The sequence below is a fragment of the Labrus mixtus genome, chromosome 2 (assembly GCF_963584025.1).
Source record: "Labrus mixtus chromosome 2, fLabMix1.1, whole genome shotgun sequence".
NCBI lineage: Eukaryota > Metazoa > Chordata > Actinopteri > Labriformes > Labridae > Labrus > Labrus mixtus.
This window is the reverse complement of record NC_083613.1, coordinates 24262882-24288557: the sequence shown is the minus strand read 5'-3', so window position 1 is coordinate 24288557 and position 25676 is coordinate 24262882. Positions and strand designations below refer to the sequence as shown.

General features: G+C 38.6%; 1 protein-coding gene across 4 annotated transcripts in view; it reads right to left on the bottom strand.

Moving 5' to 3' along the window:
- fam13a (family with sequence similarity 13 member A) overlaps window positions 1-20744 on the bottom strand; it is a 48450-nt gene extending 27706 nt beyond the window's left edge. For 3 of the 4 annotated variants that reach the window (XM_061057658.1, XM_061057649.1, XM_061057667.1), the window contains exons 1-7: window positions 20447-20696; window positions 17247-17456; window positions 15267-15444; window positions 12928-13075; window positions 10437-10520; window positions 9802-9885; window positions 6237-6487 (exon numbers count right to left, since the gene is read on the bottom strand). In XM_061057658.1, the coding sequence (XP_060913641.1) occupies window positions 6237-6487; window positions 9802-9885; window positions 10437-10520; window positions 12928-13075; window positions 15267-15444; window positions 17247-17456; window positions 20447-20696 (1205 nt within the window). Of the gene's footprint in view, window positions 1-6236; window positions 6488-9801; window positions 9886-10436; window positions 10521-12927; window positions 13076-15266; window positions 15445-17246; window positions 17457-20446 lie in introns of all 4 variants that reach the window. The other variant, XM_061057640.1, reaches the window with a different exon arrangement.
- Between the last annotated feature and the right edge of the window lie 4932 nt (window positions 20745-25676).

Sequence of the window (25676 nt, the reverse complement as noted above, 5' to 3'; positions counted from 1 at the left end):
ATGCAGGCACACACACATACTGAATGATGTGTGGAGCTTTGTTAGGTATGTGTAGGAAATATTTGTGAAATATTCTTTTTCAATATCTATGTTACAAATGTCTAGTTAAAATATTTGGACTTTAAGCCCCTCTTTGGACCCGTCTGTTGTCACAAGCAGACCCAACCGAAATCACTCTAGTCTACAGGTGTTCTCATCTTAGAATTATGCAACAGATTTGGACAGAAGGTTCAAGTTAAAAAATGTTGACAACCAGGTAAAGCATTCCACCTGCTCAGTTGAATGTTTATTACATAGTGAATGACAAGGTTTACGTTTGTTTTTCAGAACAGTTTGACTAACTGCTTCAGACGGACTCGGAGAAAGATCCAACAAACCATTCGGGGAAAAATAGTCGGCTACTATTTTGATAATTTAATTTACTTTTTCTAATTAAAAAAAACTGTAGAATGGATATCTTTGTTTCTTTATATAATGTGGGGCAGACAAATCAAGTTAAGTTTTCAGAAATCATGATGGGATGTGTGATAGCTTTCACACATTTTATAGAACACAATAAAAATGAATGTCAAGTAAATAATCAGCAGATTATTTAAAGAAAAACTTAAAATTTAAGCTTTAAGCTTAAAATAGCTTCTTTATTAAATCTTCTAAATTATCACTACAAATTCTGAAAATATGAAATCAAATTTAAATTTGATTGCGTTTTTACTGTTACCAAAGTTTCCCTATTTTCAATAACAGCAGTAGAAAACACAGCCTGATAAACACGGTCTGATCCGAGGCTGTAAAGCGGTCTCAGTTGTTAGAAAACTAGAAAAAAAGAACAATGTGTGAATTCATGGTTCTCAGATATGTTTTGGTCTGTGATATGACATCATTACAAAACCTGGAAAAAGGAGTTGTTGAGCAAACATTATGTGAATGTTTGGGTCTCAGGTGTGCTTTGGTACGTGACGTGCAGCCATGGGGCTTATAGTAAGGGGCAGGACTGTAGAGGAGAAGACAAACGACTTTGGACAGCACATCAACAAGTTCATAACAAAAGGTTTAGGTTTCAAGTCAAGCAGGAATCCAAATAGGTCAAAGTTGGACATGAAGTGAATGTTTTCCTTCTTCGTTTTTCAAGGCGCAGGTGTAATTACCACAAACACTTCCAAATTCTTTTAGAGACTCAAGGCTGAATGTTTTTCCCCCCAAACTTCTTAACTGGTGTTACACAGTCTGGCAAGCGTATTAAAATAATGTGTGCCGTCACTACTGCTTTGAATTGAGAAAGCGGAAATCCTGCTTACCCACTACCTTACTGAAAGGATAAGGAGAAGCTTTGTAGGGGTGCTCAGAAAAGTCCTGATCCCTCTGGGACGAACGGAAATCTACCAATGACAAGTTGGTCAACACAGACATGCTCCACTTTTCAAAAGTTTTGAAAATACAAGAACAAAAGAAGTCTGACGTAGCAGACGCTTGGCAATACCTCAATTTTGGGTCCAGACATTTTTGGTGAGTCCCTCTTGTCCCTTTGCCCCTCTTGCGTTTCCCAAAATCTCTCTCTGACATGCAACAACACTTTCTCAATTCCAACTAAATATTGCACTAAATCTTAGAAACTAGAGTTACAGTTAAACAAGTTTATATATGCTGGATAAAAGGGCGGGAACAAAGTCTTGAAAACTGCTTCAGAGTGGAAGTTTGGGATTGATTATTTAATAGTTGAGGAGGATCTGAGACCTATGTTTAATAGTTTCTCAAATCTTTGGTTTAGTCGGGGTGCTGGTGGCGCAGTGGTTAGTGCGCGCGCCCCATGTATGGAAGCTGTAGTCTTCCAAGCGGGCGGACCAGGTTCAAATCCAACCTGTAGCTCCTTTCCCGCATGTCATTCCCCACTCTCTGTCTCCCTGATTTCCAACTCTATTCACTGTCCTATCTCTCAAATGAAGGCACAAAAAGCCCAACAATAAATCATTAAATCTTTTGTTTAGTCTTAAACCATCGGCTTTAAGATGACTGCTAGACATTCTTAGAATACCTCAGTTCACAAACTGTGAGGTGGTCGAGACCTTAAGTCTTTGTTGGATAAGCTCGGCTTAGAGATGCTTGGTGTATGATCAATTCATCAGAGAATATGGTGATGAAGTAAAGATAGAGCTGTAATACTTCAGGTTATAAACTAAGGCATGAATAGAGCTGTAAAAAAATGTAAAACATTAATTATGACAGTCTTCGGTTTTCACGTACACCAATTCAGTTCACTTAATCAAAACTAGTAACCTCTGCAAGTTCATTTTTTAAAAATATTTTATGTCAGCAGTATGTCAAAAAAAATGTATCACAATCTCTTCACATGAAGACAAAAGAAAAATAACTTTCAAATAAAGTTTTAACTTGTCAGCTAAAGCTTATAAAAATGGTTGCATATGATATGGACCTATGGGTCTGAAATAAAGTATGAAGTGACCATTCAGAACTTTCTAACTCAAAGTCTGAAGCAAGATCTTTGAGACATTTGGTCACTTATCCAAGAGGCATCTGCGCTCCTTATTGGTGGAGAGTCTCAAGTATGAGACTAATGAAGAAGTCTTCAGTTAATATTTCACATTTGCCTTTATATAGCCAATCAACAGCTACACATGATACCTGGATCTCAACCATTGTCATAATCTCAAAGCTAAATCGTCATTAGATGATAGCAAATTAATTTGAAAATGGCAAATCTGGAAAGCTGGTTTACAGAGTCTTTAAAAGCTTAAATTCTGATTTATTTTCAGGGTCTCGGTCCTATATGAGGTTTGGTAAATAGACACTGACATAAAAATGCATGAAAACCAGTTAAATCCAGTCAGAGGGTTTTTGCTGTAAATATGTGCAGTCAGGCTGTCAAGCTGATGGATGAGACTTCCTGACAGACGGCCAACAATACCGATATGCCCACAGGGATCCCGCACTCACACCACACTGCAAAGTTCCTCACTTCCACCAATTTTCAGTGAGCTTCTAAGAAATCCAATGGTTACATCACAAGATTCAGTGAACCATGGCAACTACACACAAAAGCCAGTGTGCATCCCCTACAAGCAACAACGCAATGCTGAGAGCAGAATAAGTTCACATGACGATGCTATGTTGGCCCATGTGGCCTGTGAGGGGAGTGAGGCTGGTGTCATATTTCAGATCCAGGTGAGAGCAGTGAAGTATACTTAATAACTGGATAATTCTGCTTGATAAAGAACATTTATTTAGAGCCACAAGTAGAAAACACTGAGGATGATGGTTAGATTTTGAATGGGTCCAAAAGTAGATACAAGTTAGCGGAGTGAGGAGTGACTTTGGACAGGGAGAAGTTCCTAAAATGAAGAGTGGATGTGCCAAATGTCATCAGATAAATTCCCTAAGTTGCTTCTTAATCACTGACAAGGTGAAGACACAAGTCTTAAATACTCGATCTCATATATCACACACTACAACATAACATTGAATAGAGTTTCTATAAAATGTAACATTTATCTTATAATAAAAGTAATAATATAAAATGCTCCCCAAAGTAATTTCTTTCTTTTTTTATGATTCTGTATATGTTTAATTCAGTTGTACAGTATATGGCTGTGCTGCTGCACGTGCTGCACTGAGCTGCTGACACAGACTTGTATGACACATATCTATGGAAAGTGACAGCAAGCTGACGATCAGGCATAATAGCAGCTACAGATATGAAAACACAGATGGATCCACAAATGGAAAATTATCATATATTTGCTGTGGGTCTAGAGTCAAAACCACAGCTACGAAACAACTTTAAATATAGACTCAAGCTTCCTGTATCACACAAATACTTGAAACTTTAAAGTTTAAAACCCTTTTTATTTGTCAAGTCTACAACCCTTTTTATTTGTCAACATTACTAGCTAGTATACAAAGTCCTCTTGCATTGAAGACAGTTAACTTTTTTTTCTTTTTGCAAACGGCAGGTGTTTATTAGTAAATACCAGCGAGTTCCTATTGCTGACGCACTTTACTGGGATCTCCTTTCACACTGTCTGTACACCAGTCACCCAATGCCTACTGAAAGGGACATTTCAGGATGTGAGAGGGATACCCGACAGGAGATTTACTGATAGTCTGATATGGTGAGGAAAGCTTTTGCCACATTGGAAGTATAATATTTGTATCTTCATGTAGACAGGAATATCTGTTCTATGAGGAGGCAATGCTTAACCTGGTTGATTTTAGAAAATGTGAGGTTGCACATGCATTACTGTTCATCACTTTGGGGATTAAAGCAAGCATGAAGAACTTGATAAACTGAGGTACATTTTTCTGAAAGATATAGAATGAAATTAATTTTAAAATACCTACTTTTGTATAATAAAAATGTATATCAAATTGATATGTTGCACAATTTGTAATATTATAAAACCCAATATTTATCCTTACATATGTAAGTGGGTATAGAGGTTTGTGAGAGAGCACCCCGCTATGTGTTTGGTGTGTGTGTGTGTGTGTGTGTGTGTGTGTGTGTGTGTTAACTTTTTATGTAAGGTGTTAATGGATCTGGTGCTGACATGGTTTGAAACTGATTAATGTCACACTAGAAGGTCACTGCTGTGTTCGACAAGCCATAGTAGAAGTTAGAACGGGGTCATTGTTTTCCATTTTGCTGCTTCAAAATCACACATATTATATTTACTCATTTGGCCAATTTTAAATTAGGTAATTTTTCCAATAATTCCATCATTATCATCAGTAAAGTAGTGACACTTATGTCACTTTTACCAATATTTAAAAAAAAATAAGGAAGAAAATCCCTTAAATGGAAAAATACACCAAAATAACTGGATTTGAAATGTGTGAGAAGTTTTTAACTTCTTGTAGTGAGATTGTATAGCCATACAGAGCAGGTGTGATCACAACCAAGCTGTGAATGCGTGAATGAAACCTGTCTGATATCTCTAGCAAAGCAGCAAACGCCCCAACAACAGACACAGCTGTAGATCTGCTATTCCAGGACTGAGGACACTGGACACCAAGTGGTTCCAGTTTCAACTTCTTATAATAGTTTTGTTTGCATGCCAGGGGCACATTGCCACAAATATTTAGATCTTTAGATCCTTGAACGCTGTCAGACACTCTATATTCTTCACCGTCTACCAACAGCACATCACCTATGCAAACAGTATGTATAACCTATTTAGCACTGGTAGAATTCTCCTTACCTATCCTGATTGAAATTGAACATAAAAAAAATGGAAACATTTGAACACTTCAAAGTTAAATATTCAGCACTAGAGCTGCAGATATTCCTCTATAATACCATTTGAATTTGCATGCTTTATCATTTTAAATTTTCAAATTATATTCCAATTTGTTAATGCTAAAATTAAGTAGGCTACTATTTACCCACGACACTGCGTTTCTGTTTCCCTCTCTGTCACTCGCGGGACAAAACAACACACATCCTCGTGTCCACCTTTAATACAAAAGCAATTCACAGAGCAAAGGATGAAATACTTAACGGATGCAGTGTGGACAGCTAGCGTACGCGACATGACGACATATAGCGCTCGTGGGCTGTTGTTAGAGGGGTAGTGGCCTAATTCAAGATAGGGCATATAGGTTCTTAATAAAATACACCTAGGCTGACTACTTTTGTAAAACTGTATAAGGAACATTTAACAGCCTCACGTTAATTGATTCACTCATTATCCAAAACATTTTAACCAATCATTTAAGAAAATTACATATTCAAATGGCAGTTAAGCATGCAAATATTGTTATTATGTTTAATATTCAAATTATATTCAAATTTCGTTCCTGCAGCCCTATGCAGTACTGACATTTGATTTGTGTTATATGATCTCAGGATTTCTCTTGAAGTGGTCATCAAGCTTAATGCTTATAGATATCAGTAATAGCAAAACTGCAGGATTAACAAACTACATATCATAGGGGAAGTTAATATAGGGATGCTTTTCTTTTTGTACATTGATAGACTTAGGTTCATTATTTTGAGAAAAAAACAGACTTGAAAGCATAAAGTGCACATGTGACATCCATGATTAATGAAACATTTATCACTAACTTTTATCCATATTTTATCTGATTTACAATAATGTAAAATTTTAACATCTTGAAAATCTGTTCCACCAAAACAAATATTTAATGCAACTTGCAAGAAATATTGTCTTGTACTAGAAATTATATCCAATTTGGTGCTTTCTTTTTAGACAGGAAACACTCACCGGCCTAGTGTCTCCGTGCTGCTTGAGGGGTTGATGCTGAGGTGGCCCAGGTGCCACCACGGAGTGTCTATGTTGTCTTTGCAAGCTAGCTGAAGGGGTACTGTCTCTATCAGTTCTGGACTGGGGGTCCTCCGGTCTGAGGTCAGGGGCAAGACTATTGGTATGGGCTGGGTCCTTGCATGAGGTAACCCAGCAGAGCGGCAGGGCTGAGGGGCGCCATGAGCCATGCTGTCACTCTCCCCTTTCCTCACCTGTTTTACAGAGAGAGAGAGAGATAGAGAAGCCAGCAGCAGGTGAATCTCGTGACAGGAAACATGAGACAGCACGAGAGGTAAATGATACACAACTGATACCATTTTTGCACGATCAAGCTCGCTCACCCTCAACAGAGAGGGTTACCGAATACATGCATTCAAAGATCTGCTGAGGTAAAGCACAGAGCAATAAAAGAGCCACAAAAGAGGGTTAAACTGATGTTTGTCTTACCGTGCTGACCCTGAGTGGGTACAAACAGCGTGAGCAGCCAACTGTAGTACAGAGGAAGAACCTTAACCTGATTACAGCTCCTTTTTTAGCAGTATTCTTCTGCATTTTACTGTAGCTTTAACCTACGACGCCTTAAAGGACTGTTAAAGAATGTGACAGAGAGCTTTCTCTCATCATACTTGCTTGCTGCTCATTTAAACCGAAGCCAAAAAGATGTCTGTCTGTAGTAAACAGAGTATAAAATTGGTCTGACGCTGACAGCTTCTGTATAATGGTCAGAAACAACTGATGCTAAAAGTGGCTGGGTTTAATTAAAATGCTTACTTTATATAAACCAATTAGCAGCAGAACATTGCCATTTGGGGTTTCAGTTAATGGGTTGTTTAAAAGAATCGATGAATGCTGCTTCCATTTAGTCATGGTTGCATGAAACGGGTGAGTCTTTGGGAACATAATGAGCCACAATCAACTTTAGCTAGACCCAGGATGGATTTGGCCCCTCAGGCTTTGTAATTGATGAAGCTCATTCACAGAGAACCACAGAGAAAGGAAAAGGGGATGATAAAAAAAAGGATGTTCAACATTTTCAACAGACACATTTTTCAGGTTAGAATTTTGTTCAGATTATGTTTGTTTTTTTCGGTTTTGTTACTGTGCTTTTAAAGAAGAAAATCATTAAGAACTTTCAAGCAATCAATGATGGAAAATCCCCCACATAATACAAGAATGTAATATAAACAAACAGACATGGCTAAAAACCCAACTGCAGGACGCCACTGACCACTGACTCTCCATGTGGTCTCCATTCCTCAGAAAAAGCTCTAACAGAACAACAAGTAGGAGCTAAATAGGCCACAGCAAAGAAGCCTGACAGACCAAAATGAGGATATGACCTGCTTTGTAAATCATGGATTAACTCAAAATTTGTTTACGTCTTAAATAACAAATGACTGCAAAAAAACAAAATACTAAGAACTTCAAATGTAACTCTTTTATAACAGGCCTTTGTTAACTTTTATCTTTTCATTGACGGGTGCCAGCTCATATCTTAACGGTTTGGACTGTTGAAGTACCTTTGCAATATGATCCATACCTTTTCTTGCTCAAATGACGACTTTGACCAGGCGTTTGAAATTATATAAAAAGATTGCATTTTCCATATTTAAACATTTCATTGGTCCAACCTTCCCCTTTGATCACACATTCATGATTTTTAATGACGGCATCATAAATCTAACAGCTACCCGAAATGGGTTTAATGCTTTCTAATTGGAGTGTGTGTGTGGGTGTGTTTGTTGTGGGCTACTCTCTCAAACTAGACCTGGCCTGGGGCTCATAAATTCTCTAGACTTTATGGACATATAATGCCTTTGCCTAACGGTGCCTAACAGATAGCCTAACTCTGGTATTGATGTGTTGGTAACAAGCTATCTGAAATTAACATTTTAACTATGAGTAGTATCTTAGTAGCAGGCATGAAGTCCAACTGTGTATTGGTCATGACAAGGGAAATAGTTTTTATGACGAGATTTCTGCAGTGTTTGGGAAATGCAGCTATAAAAGTTTGATATTTCTTAACTTTCTTCACTTAAGAAATCTGAGCAAGCCTCTTGAGCAAAACATATTTTTGTTTTGACAGGAAGTGAGGGATGACTAGGAGTAAGCTGTTCTCTACTTTAGCTGTAGTAATTAAAAGTTTAATAATGAAGTTGACGGGTCTAGCGTTCAAAGACATCCTTAAAATGTTAACAGCATTAAGAACTGGTAATGTTATATTGCCATTGCTGCTGTGCTGAGAGTATTATAACTGTCATTTTGTCAAATATTTTACAAGCACATATTGTCATTTATCCTTTTTCTACTTCAGAAATGTTCTCGCTGAAAGATTATCTGTTTTATTCTTGCATTAAATCTGCTATACAGGTTACTGCTTTTTCAGGTTGTTGCTAATCTCTAATTCTAGTCTGACTTAATCTGACAATTACTCTTTAATTAACTGTAAAAAGTTGGTCCTTTTGTTTAGCTTTGTTTGTTTAACAAAACTAAGCAAGTACTGCATGTTGATTTTTCAGTGGTGATTCTGGTATATAGCACCTTGTAAGTACTCTAACAACATTGTGTGTTTTTGAATCCAACAACAACACTGCAATAATGAAATGTTTATTGAATATCAATACAGTATATGTTATCACTATCAATGAATATATTGTCTACCTCAGTTGTTTCAGTTTCAAAAAGTGCTTCCAATATGAACCTCAAAGGCAATTCACAACTTTTATCTGAAGTGTCTTTAGCTTCCTGTGCACATAGTGGGGCTTCAGGATCTAACCTCTTAGATTCAAGATTTAACTCACTGAAGGAATTTTAAAAACAGTCTTAAGCTTTGGTTGCATACCAGCTTTTGAGGAAGCACACTTTTTTCCCCAGTGTTTTCTGAGGTAGGAAAACATTCTTCATCAGCAGGTTTTTACCCTGTTGAGCTTATCTTGCTGGAAGTCAGCGTTTCCATTATCTCTTCAATGTCACAAGTCTTGATATGTTCATCACAATGCTGGCATAAGATCTTTGTTGAAAATTGATTTTGAGGGAGATAATTTCAGTCAGTCCATGTATTTATCCTGATTCAGCTTATTGAACTACTTGAAACTGTGTTTATAATAAAACTCATTGAATTAAGTCCCCCCTTTTTTATCTCAATTTCTACCTCATGAACACAAACTTAAATGTCAACCTCTTTTACTGTTGTCATATTCATGACCAAATGCAGCTTCTGTGGCTGCAGAGTTCATCTGTAATAATAAAAGAGCACAGTTAGAGGTGCATACCATAGCCTGTGTTTGTTTCCTATTGCAAATAAGTGTGCTGTTGTTTCCTGCAGCAGATTGCCTTTATCAAATCACATCATGTGACAAAGCTGCGAGGCCACAAGCATCAGAGGCAGTCTGAGAGATGACCTCAGGCTAATCAGCACCAAGGCAGTATGGCAGATAAGAGAGCAGAAAGTCCTTATTTATTCAAAGGAAGTATTTAAACTAGAAAAAATATCTCTCTGATGATGATGCTTATTTTCTTCTTTTACCTTCTTTTTCCTCGGCCTCAGGTTTGCAGTTGTAGTGGATTTTCTCAGAAGTTCTGCATTTTCTGGTGGGGTATTTGGTTCATCCTTGAGGAAAAATGTAAGGAGAGATGATGAAAATGAAGAGATTAAAATATTGAATGATAAAGCTGGTACCATATTTAGAAATCCTGGGTAAGTGAATGCTTGAAATATTTTCGTCCTGCAGAAAAATGAACAGTGCTGTTCAAAATAAAATCAGATATGTCAGTTGTGTATTATTTAAAAGGTCATCATTTATTCACACTGAGCGACCTGATTACCATTGCAGACAGAATGCACAGGTCAGCTGACACTGATAATATCTCTAATGCTTACAGAAAACGACACAGACGTAAGCAGGAATGGCTTTAGTGTTTGAAAACAGCTTTTCCAAAACATGCCCAAGTTGTTTAATCACGTCACACAGGTCACACGGTTGGGGTTAAAAAGGACTATGTAAGGGAATTTGAAGGGTTCATGCAAGTCGGACCTGAGAATTTCATAAACAGCATTTCACAGTAGACGGACTTGAACAAAGAATTTCAGAACTGGGGAGTAAACACACAAAACAATGACGCACACATACAGGCGTGACTGCAGGACAGCTGAGCACGCACCTTTATGCTGGGAACCGGTGCCGGTGTCTTTCCATCAGGGAGGCTGGGTAAGGTCTCTGTGTCTGCTTCTGTCACGTTGGTCTCCTTGGACCAGAATAAGGACAAAAGAAGAAGAAATTTTACCTGCTGCCTCATACATAAAACATACAGTAGCTTTAAAATATATTTTTACAATCAGTATTTGTTCTACTTTTGCTTCTCTTCTATATGCCTTAACAACAGCAGGGAGAAGAGATTTTAACAGGTTGAATATCTGCACCCTCCAACGCATAAACACTTTGATGCACACTTCCAGCTCATCAGCTTTTTGTCACTGTAGCAAAAAGTAACACCAGTGATCATGTGTGCTGCGTTCAAAAGCTTCAAGATGAAGATCAGGGGGTCAGGGGCCTCAGTGGGCCACACGTGTACTGTATATGTGTTAGCGTTTTGTATGTGTGTTTGTGCGAAAGACGACCTCATTCTGACTGAGGGGTTTCCTATAGGTCAGCATGGTCTCGTGTTGCTGAGACCTGTAGGAATTCACAAAACAGCAAAGTGGGACATTAGTGATTGGAAATGGCTTTAAAAATGTGTATATGCCAAAAGACGTCATTATTTCATTTAACTGCTACAATGAATCTGGATCTCGGATAACTTGAGCCCAGGTTGCATAGGATTATTTAAATTTTTCAAATAAATGACACCTCCAGCATTGTCACATGGCAACCATATTCCCAGTGTGATTATGGTCAACATGTTTGGAGACCTGGTGCCCTAGTGAGGTCAGACAAGGGAGGAGCTAAATCCACGTGATTATATCGTGGCCATACCACTGTGGTATCAGATGGCAACCATCACGGTTCAATAACAAAAACATCAATCAAGACCCGAAGGATTTCTTTTCAAATGTGGAAATTCTGACAATGTTTTACAATTTCAAAAAATACTGCAGCTGTAGCGGCACTTAATCTTCCTCTCATTTGACCTCCTTTTTGGATTACAAGTCTATCCCTGACCTTATGCTACACTGTGTAATTGCATTTTGTATACAATCTTGAAAGCTATAAAATTATTTAAACCTACTATGGTGGTTAGTGTGCTTCTTTTGGAACTGTCAGAGCATAAAGCACACACCTTGTTTGTGACCTTGCTTGCTATCATGTGATGTTCTTTCTGGGTAAAATATGCAAGATATTTCTACAGGGTTGTATAGAGTAGCAATCGCCTGGGGGCCTTTTAACTCCAACCTCCCGGTGGTCAAAAGCCCCAATGCCTGATGTTGAGTACAGGGGGGGTGGATAAGCAATGGAGCTCAGTTTGCCCTGCAGATAGCCCTTGCTCCAGGCATCTCAGGGATGCCCCCAACAGATCCCCCACTCAGCTCTGTCGTCCCTAGTGTCTGAGTCCAGGCAGGACGCACTTTTAACCTCCTAGTAGTAGAAAAGTTAACATTACTCTCTGTCATCAAACTATGCAACATTCTCATCCAACAATAAATTCACTTCCTCATCTCCTTTACCCGCTTGGGTCAATAAAACACTTTTTCAACGAGCACTCCTATTCGGTCTGGAGCATTTTCCTTAAAGGCTGGTTTTGCAGCGTTTGTCTGTTTGCAGTTGTTTTCTTATGATTTGACATTGTTTATGTATTGCAAAGTATTCGATAGAAAGCAGTTTTTTTTGCTGCATTTTTTTTTGTACGTGGTTTCTGCCATTTGCTTTCCCATCACTGTGACTACAGGGAGACACCGTGGAGACCATTAAAAATTAATGCATTAATTTAGCAGGTCGGTTGACCTTGTCTTGTCACCATAGCTGTAGCTATCAGTAGACACAATAACATCATATTGATAATTGTTCAAGGATCTTCTTTATTAAAGGAGATCTTACAGGCCTTAATTATGTTCTTCAGATAACTTCTTCAGTTTATTTTATTTTGAAATCCGTAGAAATTACAACAGCATAAAAATGTAATATTTATATATTCTGGTTCTACTCTCAAATAGATGTGTCACTCATACAACTAGCGAAAATTATACTGAGAACGTATTTTAATCAAAATGTATTTACACAATTCTTCACGTATCCTCAGATTCAGATCTGCATCTACCTGCATCTGCTCAGGTAGATGCAGCAGCTTGATACTGCCAGGAAAACCAGCAGACCAGACAAAAGCCAGCTAATCGATGGAGGCATCACCTATCCAAGCAGCAAATATAAATCAAAAAGCAAAGACTCAAAAACAGCCACCTGTGGAGAACTCTTCCCTCCAAGGGTGGAATATAAGATCAATAGTTTAATCTATTTTAGCTTGGCATTATGTAAGACAATATGTTTTACCTTCTGCTAAGTTGTCCAGGTAGAAGGGCAGAGAGTGAGTTCACAGACACTAAGACTGTTATAAGTTTATGGGCACAACATTTAACCTACAGTTTGTTACCAGCTGCACTTTGCAGTACAGACCAAAATAAAAGACATTAGCATCTGGTGCTCCGTTGCTTATACCACACCTTGACAGTAATAAGTTTCGACTGTTCTTCTGGGCAGCCTTCTCCGTCTCTGTCTGTCTCAAATATATTTCTGTAGTTCTGGATGAGCTTCACCATGATCTTGTTACAGATGATCTGGTCCTGCAATGCCTCAAAACCAGGAGCCACACTGCCAAAAAAAGACAAAAGAAAATAAATCACAAAGCATCATAGATTTCATCTGATTCTAAACTAAGTGTTCTCTGGTTCTCTTTTTTGCCCCTTCACTTTGCAGTACTGATCATATCAGACAGTGATGTTGTTTATACTAAAATAATAGTTAAGCATCAGTAAGTTAATTAAAAAAACTGACAGCAGCCGCTGCGGTAAGTCTGAAGTGTGAGGCTTGTGAACAGCTGTTTGAGATGTACACTGGGCTGTAGGCCTAATTACATGGTACATGTTATTAATGAACTTGAAGCATGTGGTTATGAGGTGTTATGACATAAATGCATAGCCCCCGCCTCTCTCACACACTCACACACACACACACACACACACACACACACACACACACACACACACACACACACACACACACACGCACACACGCACACACGCACACACGCACACACGCACACACGCACACACGCACACGCACACGCACACGCACACACACGCACACACACGCACACACACACGCACACACACGCACACGACCAACCTCTAATAAAGAGAACAGGTTGTACAGTATGACAGAGTATCCAGTTAATTTTAGTAGTATTCTTCCCAGTGAGACCTGATCTTTTTACCAGGCAGGGTTCACTGGGTTAAACACACCAGTTAATCATGAGGGATGATTCGAAAACGTACTGCCCAGTGATCACACATCATAAATAGACTGGTGAGAACAGCAGTACTTAGCTCAGCAGCTGGAGGGAGGCGCATTAAGACACTGATGCATCATTTATTTATGAACATGATGGCAACATTCAAAAAGCTTCTAACATCAACACTGTCTTACATGTCATAAGTCACTTACGGTATTTCAAAATCTCTCACTAGACTTCATTGGTTTGAGGTGACGTAACCTATAACCCGGTATATCACGTGACATTTGAGATACCCACATGATTCCAGAGGTTGATGCATATAGTTTATCCATGATTCAGAGAAAACAAAACATTTTCAGTCAGTTCTTTCTCAGAGTACCAGAGCAGTTTCAACATGGCTCTGTCAAAATGTAAAGAAGTTAATAAATGGGATGTGTGAGAAATACAGCAGACTTGTACAGAAATAACCTGAGCTTCACCAAGTGAGCTACAACACCACCTGCTGGCCACACAGTAAGAATTAATAGCTCCTGTCTAAAAAAACATATTCTATAATTTCAATAGAAATACTTTGATTTAGTTTTTTGTAAACTTCTGATTTTCCTGTATTAGCTTAGCAAGACATTCCTCGGATGAGACTGCACTTCAAATACAAAGATATTTTTCCAAACCTGAAGCAATGTACTTTGTTTCAAGTATAAACATATGAAAAAGGGCTTCACTGATTGAAAATTATTTAAATATAGAAAACAGATGGTACGTGTAAAATTAACTTGTGAATTGTTATCTGACTCACACTGCATGATTTGAGGGATGAATCATCCTACTGCACATGTATCCCATGTCTAATACTCACAGCAGACGCAGTAAACAGAAATAGAGGAAAGGTGATCGAAACCCTCACCTTTAGCTATCTGTTGTCTGACTGTTTTCTCAGACTTAAACGAGTTATCGTACTATGTTATTTAAAGGCTCCAAAAACACGTCTTGCGAAGGTCACAGTGAAGGTCACAGTCGATACACAAAACATTCCAGAACTTTCTGGAATGTTTTGTGTAAAAACGTTTTGTGAAAAAACTCTTCAACTACAAGGTTTCACTTGATAGTTTTCACTGATAAACTGTTAGCAGTCAAACTGAAATGTCTTATTGTTTATCTAAAACTACAAACTTTTAGTTGTGGATTACTATACAACTAAAGAGCCTGGTATTAAAAAACAAAGCTTAAAGAGGGCAAATATTGTATGTATTGACTTGACCTGCTGCATGTGCTATTAGGAAACTACTTGCTAGCATGTTCACCATGTAAACTTGTTAAATTGCTGAATTTATAGCTAGTTTTGGCTCCTGAAGTGGCCATAAAATCAATTGATGCTTGATGTTTATGCATTTGCTTATGATTGAAATGTTGATAAAAAGCAAAAAGAGATGGGTCAACACTAAGTCAACACTGGTTGACTTTTCTCAATATTTCTTTGAGAGATCCAAATCAGCTTACTATTATATATGGATTAGTCAGGCTCTAAAAATAAGTTTAAGTTTGACTCACTGAAAGACACTGGGACCAAACACAGTGGCAAGGTTGAGGGCAGTCATACGGTTTTCCTTGTGGTTGCACTCAACATGGGTGAGGAAGTGGCAGAGGTAGCGGAGGAGGCTGAGGTGAACTTCTGGAAGCTGTTGGAGAATGTCTCTCATATCTGAACTGGAAACATCATCACCAACCTCTACAAAAACCAAACAAAATATCAGAACAGGTCAGTGGTTCGCATCCTACAAAATGTCATAATTACAGTCATTGTTGCTTCCCATTCAAATAAGTGAAACATTTGTTTCAAAAGCTTTTGTCTAATCATTCAAAATGCTCCCCTGAGAAGAGAAGCATTACATTAACACTGGAATAATTCAATGATGACTGATACAAGCAACTGAACTGACTTTGGAGCAGGAGTGATAGCGCCTTCCACCTGCTCTCTGTCATATCTAACCTTGAGTTGTTGTAACTGGCAGCATGTGAGCACTGGAGTAAAGAGCATGAAAATATGTTAATGCTATTACTTGGGATACATAATTGGGTCAGAGTTGGATAAACAGATGTGACTACTTATCCTGAATGAATGAGTGACGCAAACTTTGTGCATGTCTAAGTCTACGTGAGTGTGTGCATGGTTATGAGGGTTGGTATGTGCAAGACTAAGGAAGTGAGACAGACAGGAAACAATGGCTCAGAGAAATCACAGCTGCTCTTGTTGCTGCATTTGAAGCAAATCATTATTTGTCAAAATAGGGACGTATTATTTTTTACTTTTAATCAACACGATAGAATATATGATCATCAACACCTAAAAAGGAAATACACGACAGTGTTTCAATCCTAATGGTATAATGGCATACATCATTATATTGTTTCTTCATACTTAAGGTTTAATTAACCCTTTGGAACGTGTAATCATTGTTAACATCATGGAGGACACTTAAAAACTATATTGTCACAGTCTGCATACTTCCATATTCAAAAGTGTCTGTTTTTCGACACAATTGGTCTTTAAATCAAACAACTGGTTGGCAAGAAAGCTCTACCAATTTACCTAAGTACGGGTAACTAAAATAATTTATTTGGTGGCATTGCCCACCTATTCTGCCAAAGAGATTGTTTTCAAAGCAGCATCAAGCCAAAAAGCACTCAAAACAGGCCGATATTTATGAGGTCTATGAGGGAAAAAAAAACGATACTGCAGCCATGATGGTCACTCTCGTCCAATTAAACAGATTAAAACAAGAGATGAAGGATGTGGAAAGTAACCACTGACGCTTCAGCTGCCAAATCACTTAATTTACCTTTTATGACCTTGAAGATTATAACCAGAATTATGAGGTCCAGCCCTTTTCCAGTCCTTCTATCTCTCTCTCTCTCTCGTACAAACATACACTGAACTGAACTCTACATTGCCTTTCATTTCCTTCCACTTTCAGCACGCATAACTTATGGTAGAAAACCAAAGACTTAAATGTACCAGTTGCTCGGGCTCGGGACCAATCTAAATGGACAATTTTGTTGTTTGCAGTTTCATTTGTTGTATTTCGTCTTGTGCTCCACTTGTTATTTGGTCTATGCCTGGGCCCCCTTCCAAAACATTCTTTTCATTCGTCTTATTGAAGCTGTATTAGTTGGATTGACATGTGTTTTTTGATGTATGAAATAAAATCAAATCATACAAATGTATGCACTGCTTGGTGCTGATGACTGCAGTGCTAACAGTACGTTTCTACACCTAAAGATAGCCCTGATTATCATCCAATCAGGGTCATGACCTAAATATTTACTGCACTTATGAGTGTATCAATGTCAAATCTTGGATATGGAAAGTAGACAGGTCTCATATGATGATTGGAAAATATATAACATGATGTACTAAGCTGGTATGATATTTCTAAAAACAAATACCTACGATACTTTGGCCGATAAGCACTTCAGATAGAATTTGGACAACGAGTTGGCGTAACTACAAATATAACCACTTTTTCTTACCTCGGTAGTGATGAACCAGTGCCTGTTGGACTGTGGAGTCTACCAGACCTTCTGGTAGGTCCCTAAGGTAGCGTTTGAGCAAGCTGGCCACCGTACATGAGTCAGATTCAGCGAAAAGGTCCACTTCCTCTCTGCTCTCCAGCTGCTGTTTGAGGGTTTCCACAGCACGCACATTCCCATTCACTCTGAACAGGCCCTCCTGATGCAAGGCTGAAGGAAAAACAGAAAAAAAAAACTGTTAACTGCTGTAAAAGTTATATAAAATGTTTTAATTATATCTGAATCTGAATAATCTGAATATAAAAAATTATATTCAGAGCCAGACTTTCAATGTTCATGAAGAACAAAATGGTAAATAAATTAGTTGACCTAAAAATGGTAACATTCCCTGTTTGGATAATGACAACACCTGGTTAAATTTCAATTATATTTGAATTAAATAATATTGGTCTCCAGATGAATCTTTCTTATTATTTTTCCTGACCATTGTCTTGCATGTACGCTGTCCCTGCTGCAGGACACAGAGGAGAAGAGCAACCTTTGTTCCCAGGTTCCCTGTTAGTCCGATCACTGTCCACTTATATCTACTCTTTTTATATTTTGTATTTTTAAGTTAAGTCTAAGCTTTAAGTTGTATTTAAATTGACACTTTGCTTTTTTACTTCCTTCCATTTGCCATGCACCTTAACTGCCTCTGCTTTATCTGGTCTCATACACTACATCACTTTATTCTATCCTTTCTATTTCAGTATTCATACAGTTCTGGTTACTTTATTCCTGTTGTTTCTTATCCATCATTGCACTACGGTCACTTTCTTTATCTCATTTTTACCTTTACAGTTATATTGTATATATTAGTTCTGTTGTTCCATTATTCACCATGCACCTTATTAACTTATCATTTAGTATTTGCCTACTTGCACATAGCTCTGTATATATTTATATTTATTTCTCATTTACTGCACATAGTTCTGTTTACATCTGTTAGTCCGATCACTGTCCACTCATATCTACTCTTTTTATATTTTGTATTTTTAAGTTAAGTCTAAGCTTTAAGTTGTATTTAAATTGACACTTTATATTTAGGTTAAAATATTTCGTTTACTTGCACTGTTGTTAATTTACTGCTCTGTGTGCCTTTGAATTGCCCCCCGGAGACAAATAAAGTTTTTTGAATTGAATTGAATTGAATGTGTTCCCCTGCAACCATCATCAGGCTGGTTCCTGCAAGGTGCTCATTATTATTATTGTCAAAGAATACCCTATTGTTTGGTGAATATCTTGGCATTTCTGTCATTTTCTAGACCATTTATATCCTTGAACAATGATGCAGATATCAGAGAGAGCTGTCAGAGATATGAAATGCCTGCCATGAGTAGTTTAAGTTATCCACAGTCATTCACAAGCTAGCTCACTTATCTCGCTAACGCTAAGCTTGTGGGTATGCTACCTTACTAAAGCTTTCACGAAACGTTACCTCCTCTAGACTCAGTTGCACTGGACGGAGGGGTGGATACTGGACAATGGTAAGCATACTATTCGTAACTGAAATTTCAGTAAGCTCACGTTTGCAGGCAAATTTTGCATTCTCACTGCCTCATAGTCCATCCCGGTGTAGCTGTAGGCAGTGCCCTTATATGGCACTGGTTGTAGGTTTCCATGACAACCCTTAGTTACTTCAAGAGAAACGCATTTCCTTTTGGTGGTCTTCAATCCATCCAATTACAATATATTCAAGCGGTTTCATTTTCACCACTTTACTTAGGTGTAGTAGTATATACCCACGTTTTAAGCTACCTGTTGCATATTAAAATAAACTGCCTTTTAAATTTAATGGTTTAATAATCCTCCGCCTTGAGCAGTAATTTGGCACTACTTTCTGCTGAAGAAATAGTTCTAAAAAAACGTGGGATATCTGGAGCAGCAAACAGGCAGTCTATGGTAAGAGGTATGGCCTTTTACTTATTTTCCCTGTAATGTGTATTCATCTGTGCTCCGAGGACCAACAAAATGTGCATTGAACTCCATTATCGATGTGGAGGCAAACACCTCGTCTAACAAAGCCCAAACTTAGACCTTAAAGTTCAGCAGGTGATTTAGTTTTATTCTCTGTTTTATGTCAGTTTTTGGAGATAGTTCGTAGTGAAAAGTAATAGTAATGGTAGCTTTGACGTCACAATTGAAATTGCCAATGTTTACCTTTGCACTGACATAGCCTAACAAGCAAGCAGTCACCATGAATTCAAATTGAAAACTATAGTAAAAATCATACAGAGACCTGTAGCCTACTTGCAGGAGCCATAGTGGAGTTCCATCCTTGCACTGACATCTATTGGTCAAACTTTAGAATTACACATCTGATAAAGTAGGTCAACATTACCAAGCACTGTATCACAGTACGTTGTGGTTTTTAAGCTCTATTATGGTATTGAGAAACAAGTCTGTATTGGCATTTGTTGACGTTTTTATTATCATCAATGATGGGAGCACATGCCGTAGATTAAAATGACTCCTGTGCTGCAATAAATGTGATTCTTTCTTATTCTGAAGTAGACCTGTATATCTATTATTTGCCTTTCATCTTTAGAGAGTAATCGCCTTCACACTGCAGCCTACTGTATTTGGTTGACTCCTCTTGGGTCAGATTTTTTTTTATGTGATAGGAAATTAATGTCGAAATATTTTTCTCTCTATACTTACAATGTTAATGTTCCTGTTGTGTGTCAAAATAAAAGTTGCAATTCACACCTACAGAATAGCTGTTGCTACAAAGAGAAACGTGAGCAGTGTATTACATTTTAACAATATAGCATTACAAAAATCTCTATGTTCCATTACAGGTTAACATGGGTTGGATAACTTGTGCAGTGTTTTCATAGTACTGTACCACTTTATAATGGAAATACTGTATATTAAAAGAAACAGGAAAGTACTAAACAGTCCAAACACAACTTCAGGATCCCTTTATCACATCAGCATGCATTGCAAAATAGTTCAATAAATAGCTAATTGATTGTGAATTGTCCTAAAATGCTGGTAAAATCCAAATGTATTGTGTATGGACATTAACAAGTCCATAGACAATAAGCAGGGGTGGCAGGGTCGGCTGACCAGTCATCTTTCAATTGGAAGGTCAGGGTTCGATCCCCAAATGACTCCCACGGCAGCGTGTGTTTTTTTTGTTTGTATTTTTTCCTTACCATGCTTGCGAAGATACTCCACCATCTTCCGCAGCACTAGGGGCACATTGTCCTCCATCAGGCCCTTGTCTTTCAGCTCAGACAGGGTGGCTCCAAACAGCTTGATATGCTTGGCTGCCACTGTCCTTGGTCGTAGTATGGGTATATGGACCATCTTCTTCATGTCTTCTTTAACCTGCACAGCTGTCTTATTGTGCTGCAGGGAGAAGAGCAGAGAGTAACAGTCAGCCGGCATCCCGTAAGCCACCATGGAGACACCTGTCCTAGAAGAGGGAGGCTCACTCTGCTCCACAGACTAAAAGGTACGTGTGATGATAGTGAATCCATAAATGCGCATCTCCAGAAGCCATACACTTAGAGACACAGTGTGGGGAAGTGGAGGGCAGGCCATATATGTGTTGCTACGACAAAGATCAAGTTACCACGCAACGTTTAAGGCAGTGCCAGGGTGACAGTCCTGCACAAATAGACAGAACATGTGCATGATTAGGTGACATCTAGGATTAAAAAAATGAAAAGGCAATGTTCAGAATTTGCCAAAGCTGGCAGGATTTTAAATGTGGATATAAAAGATTGGCTGATTAAATGTTTTTTACTCAAAGGCTTTTTCAGCAAACAAGGGACTGCATGGAGTTAATGTAAGAGCTCAGAATGAAGCATCCAAGGGCTGGCTTCTCAAAGTGACACTTTTTTTTAATACAGTGTCATACTTACATTAAATACCCCAGTATTAAGTATCTGTTAAAGAATGATTTGATCATCTGAGGCAGGAATACATTCAAGAGCTTACGTTGTACAGTTAAAGTAAAAGTTAAAGATGTGCAGCATGTTGTCCTTATACTACTTAATCGTTTTGCAAAATGTGAAACTTGCTTTGCTTCCAATTGTCAGCTGTAACTTAAATTAATATATATGAGTAAATATGGGCATTGGTTTAGCTGAGTTGGAAGAGCAGGTGCTCCATGTACAGAGACTTCAGTCCTGGGCTCAACTTTTGGTCCTGTCACTATTTGGTGCATGTCATACCCCACTCTCTCTCCCGACATTTCCTGACTCTCTCGCTATAGCTTTCTTATCAAATAAAGGCAACCAGCTACTAAAATAATAATCTAGAAAAAAAAATATCTGAGTAAATAAAATGCTTAGAAACGTATCCTATCCCTTTTACAGCTTTTGCACTCTCTCTCTCTCGGATGCCACTGTAGTTTTGTTGTAACAAAAGAGAAAATGGAAACAAGAAATCAAAGCTAAAAAATAAGTTTTTCAGGGCCAACAATATGTGAGAAATGGCACTTGACGCCAGAAGAACTATTTTGCAGCTTGGCTGACTGCAGCCCAGAGACAGAGAACATCTTCAACAACTGCAGCTGCTTATCGCACTACACTCTGTTACATCTCTGCTGTCTTTAGCTGCCACTCTGAATCCATTATCCGCCTCGGATAAGCCCAGGTATTTATTTAGTGATTCAATTCACCAACTGTTCAGGATTTCTTATCTGATAACTTTTCTGGGCAAACAGTGCCACATGCTGTCTCTATCTCTGGTACACAGACTGCACCACGCCCCCCCCCAACTGTCTTTCTCTGAGTGTAAACACTGTGTGTACACAGAAATCTCTCTTCAATGAGCAAACATAATACAGAGAAGGGAAGATTACTGCTTCATTTGCCCCATTTAACTCTAGCATAATGCATTTTTGTTTTGTGTAGGCAGTAAATGAGCAGCAAAAAAAGCAAAGAAACGCAAACCATAAGCAGGATTCAGACACTCGGTGAGGAGAGGCATACTTTCTGGACTTTGCATGTTTTCATCTGGTCGTCATAGCTACATCTACATCATGTGACATATTGTTATTATTCCAGAGTTCACCACTTAAGATGAGTGAAGTGACCCACGCACTGACATGAGAATCCCAAAGCTATAATTTACCCACAATGAGTTCACATTGACGTAGTAGGTTTACTTTTCTATATTCTATTTCTATATTGGAAAGGCAGAAGGGGGTGCTAAAGTGGATTTGTTTTGAGCTAATTTCTAGTAATGTAGTCAACTGTAGACAGAATTGGTTCAGACATGCGGCCACACTGAGATCAGCTGATTAAAGCCCCCCTCACAGATGGTCGAGAGAGGGCTAAGGAGGTAAGAGCTTTACCTCGACAGATGCTTTGGTAGTGTAAATAAGAAATGCTTTAGAGGACCTTGTACAGGCAATGTGTCACTGTCAATGTCATCCATTCATTTCTGACAGGTTCAGTTAAAGAATGACTTCCTTATGAATGTGTTATGGTAATTTAGTACATCTAAAGTTTGACTCTGACTGCTTCATGCTTGGGTGGATGCTTTGAAGTTGTTACAGAGTGTATTTTAGTGTGGCGAGCTTCATGTATGAGAAGATGTTTGTGGTTCTTAGGTTTTTGTATTTTTTTTTTTTTTAGTCAAGGATTGAGTAATATAACCTTAAAGTCCATACATCAACTTTTCTGATCTGTGATGTCTTGATGATGCATAGGATTGATAACAGGCTAAATGAAAATGCATATATTGCAGTCTTTAAGTATACTGTAGAAGTTTAACAGTCTATGTTTGGTAATACTGTCAATACGGTCACAGTCGAGTTATTAGAGCAAAGTGTCTCCAGTAGTACTACTACTCATGCAGGTGTTAAAGAGCTAAGCTGGTCTAAGCTAGCTCTGACTGTGATAGGCATTACTGAACAGATGCCCCCTAAATCTGTCTTTACTATCAAACACAATCACGCACACACTCCATTTCTTATTAGCAATGCAATTTATTTAAGTTGTTAAGATCTCCACTAACAGGGCCGCTGGTGGCACAGTGGTTAGTGCGCACGCCCCATGCATGGAGGCTGTCGTCTCAAGTAGGCGGCCCGGGTTCGCTTCCCACCTGTGGGTTCCTTCCCGCATGTCATTCCCCACTCTCTCTCGCCCTGATTTCCGACTCTATCCACTGTCCTATCTATCCATTAAAGGCACAAAAATCCCAAAAATAAATCTGAAAAAAAAAAAAAAGATCTCCACTAACAACAAAAGGCAAATCATACAAGAAAAATGTTCATTCTCATAGAAATAACAATATTGAGTTATCAGCCTTGAGAATCATTTATATCAGGAACACATGAATTGAAAAGAAGAATTGAATATCCCCTCTACTAAATTTCTCCTCTGCTGATCAATAAAGTATTATCTTAATTGTCCCAGGCCAACATCCCAGTGAGCATCTTCCAACCAAAGTCAGACAAATGTGCACAAACAGAAAACCGTCTCAGGTTGGGACAATTAAAACCACAAGGCTCTTAAACAATCTAAAAAACAAATAGTAAATGTAAACAGTCCCTTAAGAGTGTCCACATTTTTTTATTCTTCTTAATTAAAACTTAATACAAAGAGTCACATTCTAAAATTATGACAACTGAGACAATATGTAAAAGAAAAAATTCACAGACTGTGTTCCCACCTGAGCACCAAAGAAAAGCATTAATGTAGGTGTTGAACTCAGTTGTTGGTTCCCTTGCAAACACATACGTGTGCTTTTGACTCTTGTCGTTGTAAAAAATAAATCTATAAACTTAGGTTATAAATACATTGCACTCCTCCCTTTGGGTGTCTTTAACAACAGAGAATCCCTCTTCTGAAGAGTTAACACGTCAATAGCAAGGTTTTTTGTGAAGGGGAACCTCGACATCCAAAGCCATACAGCTAATGGAAGGGAAACACTTACTGATGATTCCCATTTGCCTCCATTGTTTATGGAGACAGTCTGCTGAGATTAGCATAATAGTCCTCATCCCTTCCTCACCTCTCTCGACTTTAGAATATTTTCACACTCCACCTTCTGACAGTGACAAGGCTTTTGTCACTGACTGTTGAGAGACTCTGGCAGCTAATGACTGCCTCTTTACTTCTCTTTAGAATAACATTACTTCAAGTGTAAGCTTGAGATACTGTTGTTAAAAAAAGTGCTGTTTAAGTGAGCAAACACATCTTCTTAATAAGAAGTTTATCACAAGTAAAACAGGCCATCTTCCTGTGTCTTTCTACCCGTCTCATAAAGAGGATAGCAAGCCCAAGCATGTGTCTCTTTGCTCCCTGCCCTCCTCCCCTCTCCCTCCCCCCCCTGTCTCTGTCCCTATGTGGGTGGCCATGGGAGCAAAAGCTCCACAGGCCTGGAAGCAGCAGCTGTTCAAGACAGGGAAACTACTTTTAGAGCCATGCAGTTTAAAAAGTCCACACATTCTTGAGTGTTTAAGTAATTTAGTTCCTTCAAAAAGACTCTTTTCATTACGAAAGTTCAGTGGAAATTGGAAAATTACCTCATAGAGGTAGTGGATCACTGCAGAAAATATGACAGTCATGGGCAGGAAACATGAAGCTAACTCCCCTTTCTCTTCTTGTACAGTAATACTGACGTATAAGGAAGCAGACTGAACATAGGGCTGCCTGAAAAAGAATCTGCTGTCTCTGTTTTGGCTGAAAGCAAAAGTTGTCATCATTATGCCGGTAGTCACTTATTTTGTGAGTGAAGTTTAAATCATTGACGGGACAGCTTGTTTCTGTCCCTTCTGGGAGTTTTAAGAAAGCCACTTGTGTTAAGCAGACCACATACACATCAACCCATACATCTCAAAAAGGTGTATAGATACTAACACTGAATAGCACAGTCCCATTATGCATTCTTTAGCCCTTAATCACAGGTTGAAAAGGAAATCTTTGTGCCAACTCAGCCTTTGTAGCTTCTACTCACACAGATGGTCAGAGCTCCTGCCCCCATTCTTCCACAGAAGAAGAAACGCCTGCTGAGGCAGAGATGAGAGGAAAAACTGTTGCTATCCTCCCTCCTCTTCCTCACTCTGTTCCAGGACAAACTCTTGAACTTTTCCCAGTGTTGGGAATACCTTTCCCTTTAAAAAGTGCCATCCAAGCACTCTCAATTAAACAAAGCACAAGTAATCCACGTCAGGAGAGAGTTAAGAGAAGAGCTGTATGTACTGGCAGCCTGTGTGCTGCTCACACCATGAGCACAGATTAGTGCTTGCCTCTTTCTCTTCCTCCCTCTCTATTCCCCTCTCTTCTCCTGGGCTGAAATCTGAGCCGAACTCTCCCATTGGCTGAGTGGCTCGGTCATGTGATTAAAGGGTTAAAACCCCAAACTTTAAATCTGCCTGCTGTATTCGTCTGCCTGCAAGTGAGGAAAGAAAGGAGGAGGGAGTTT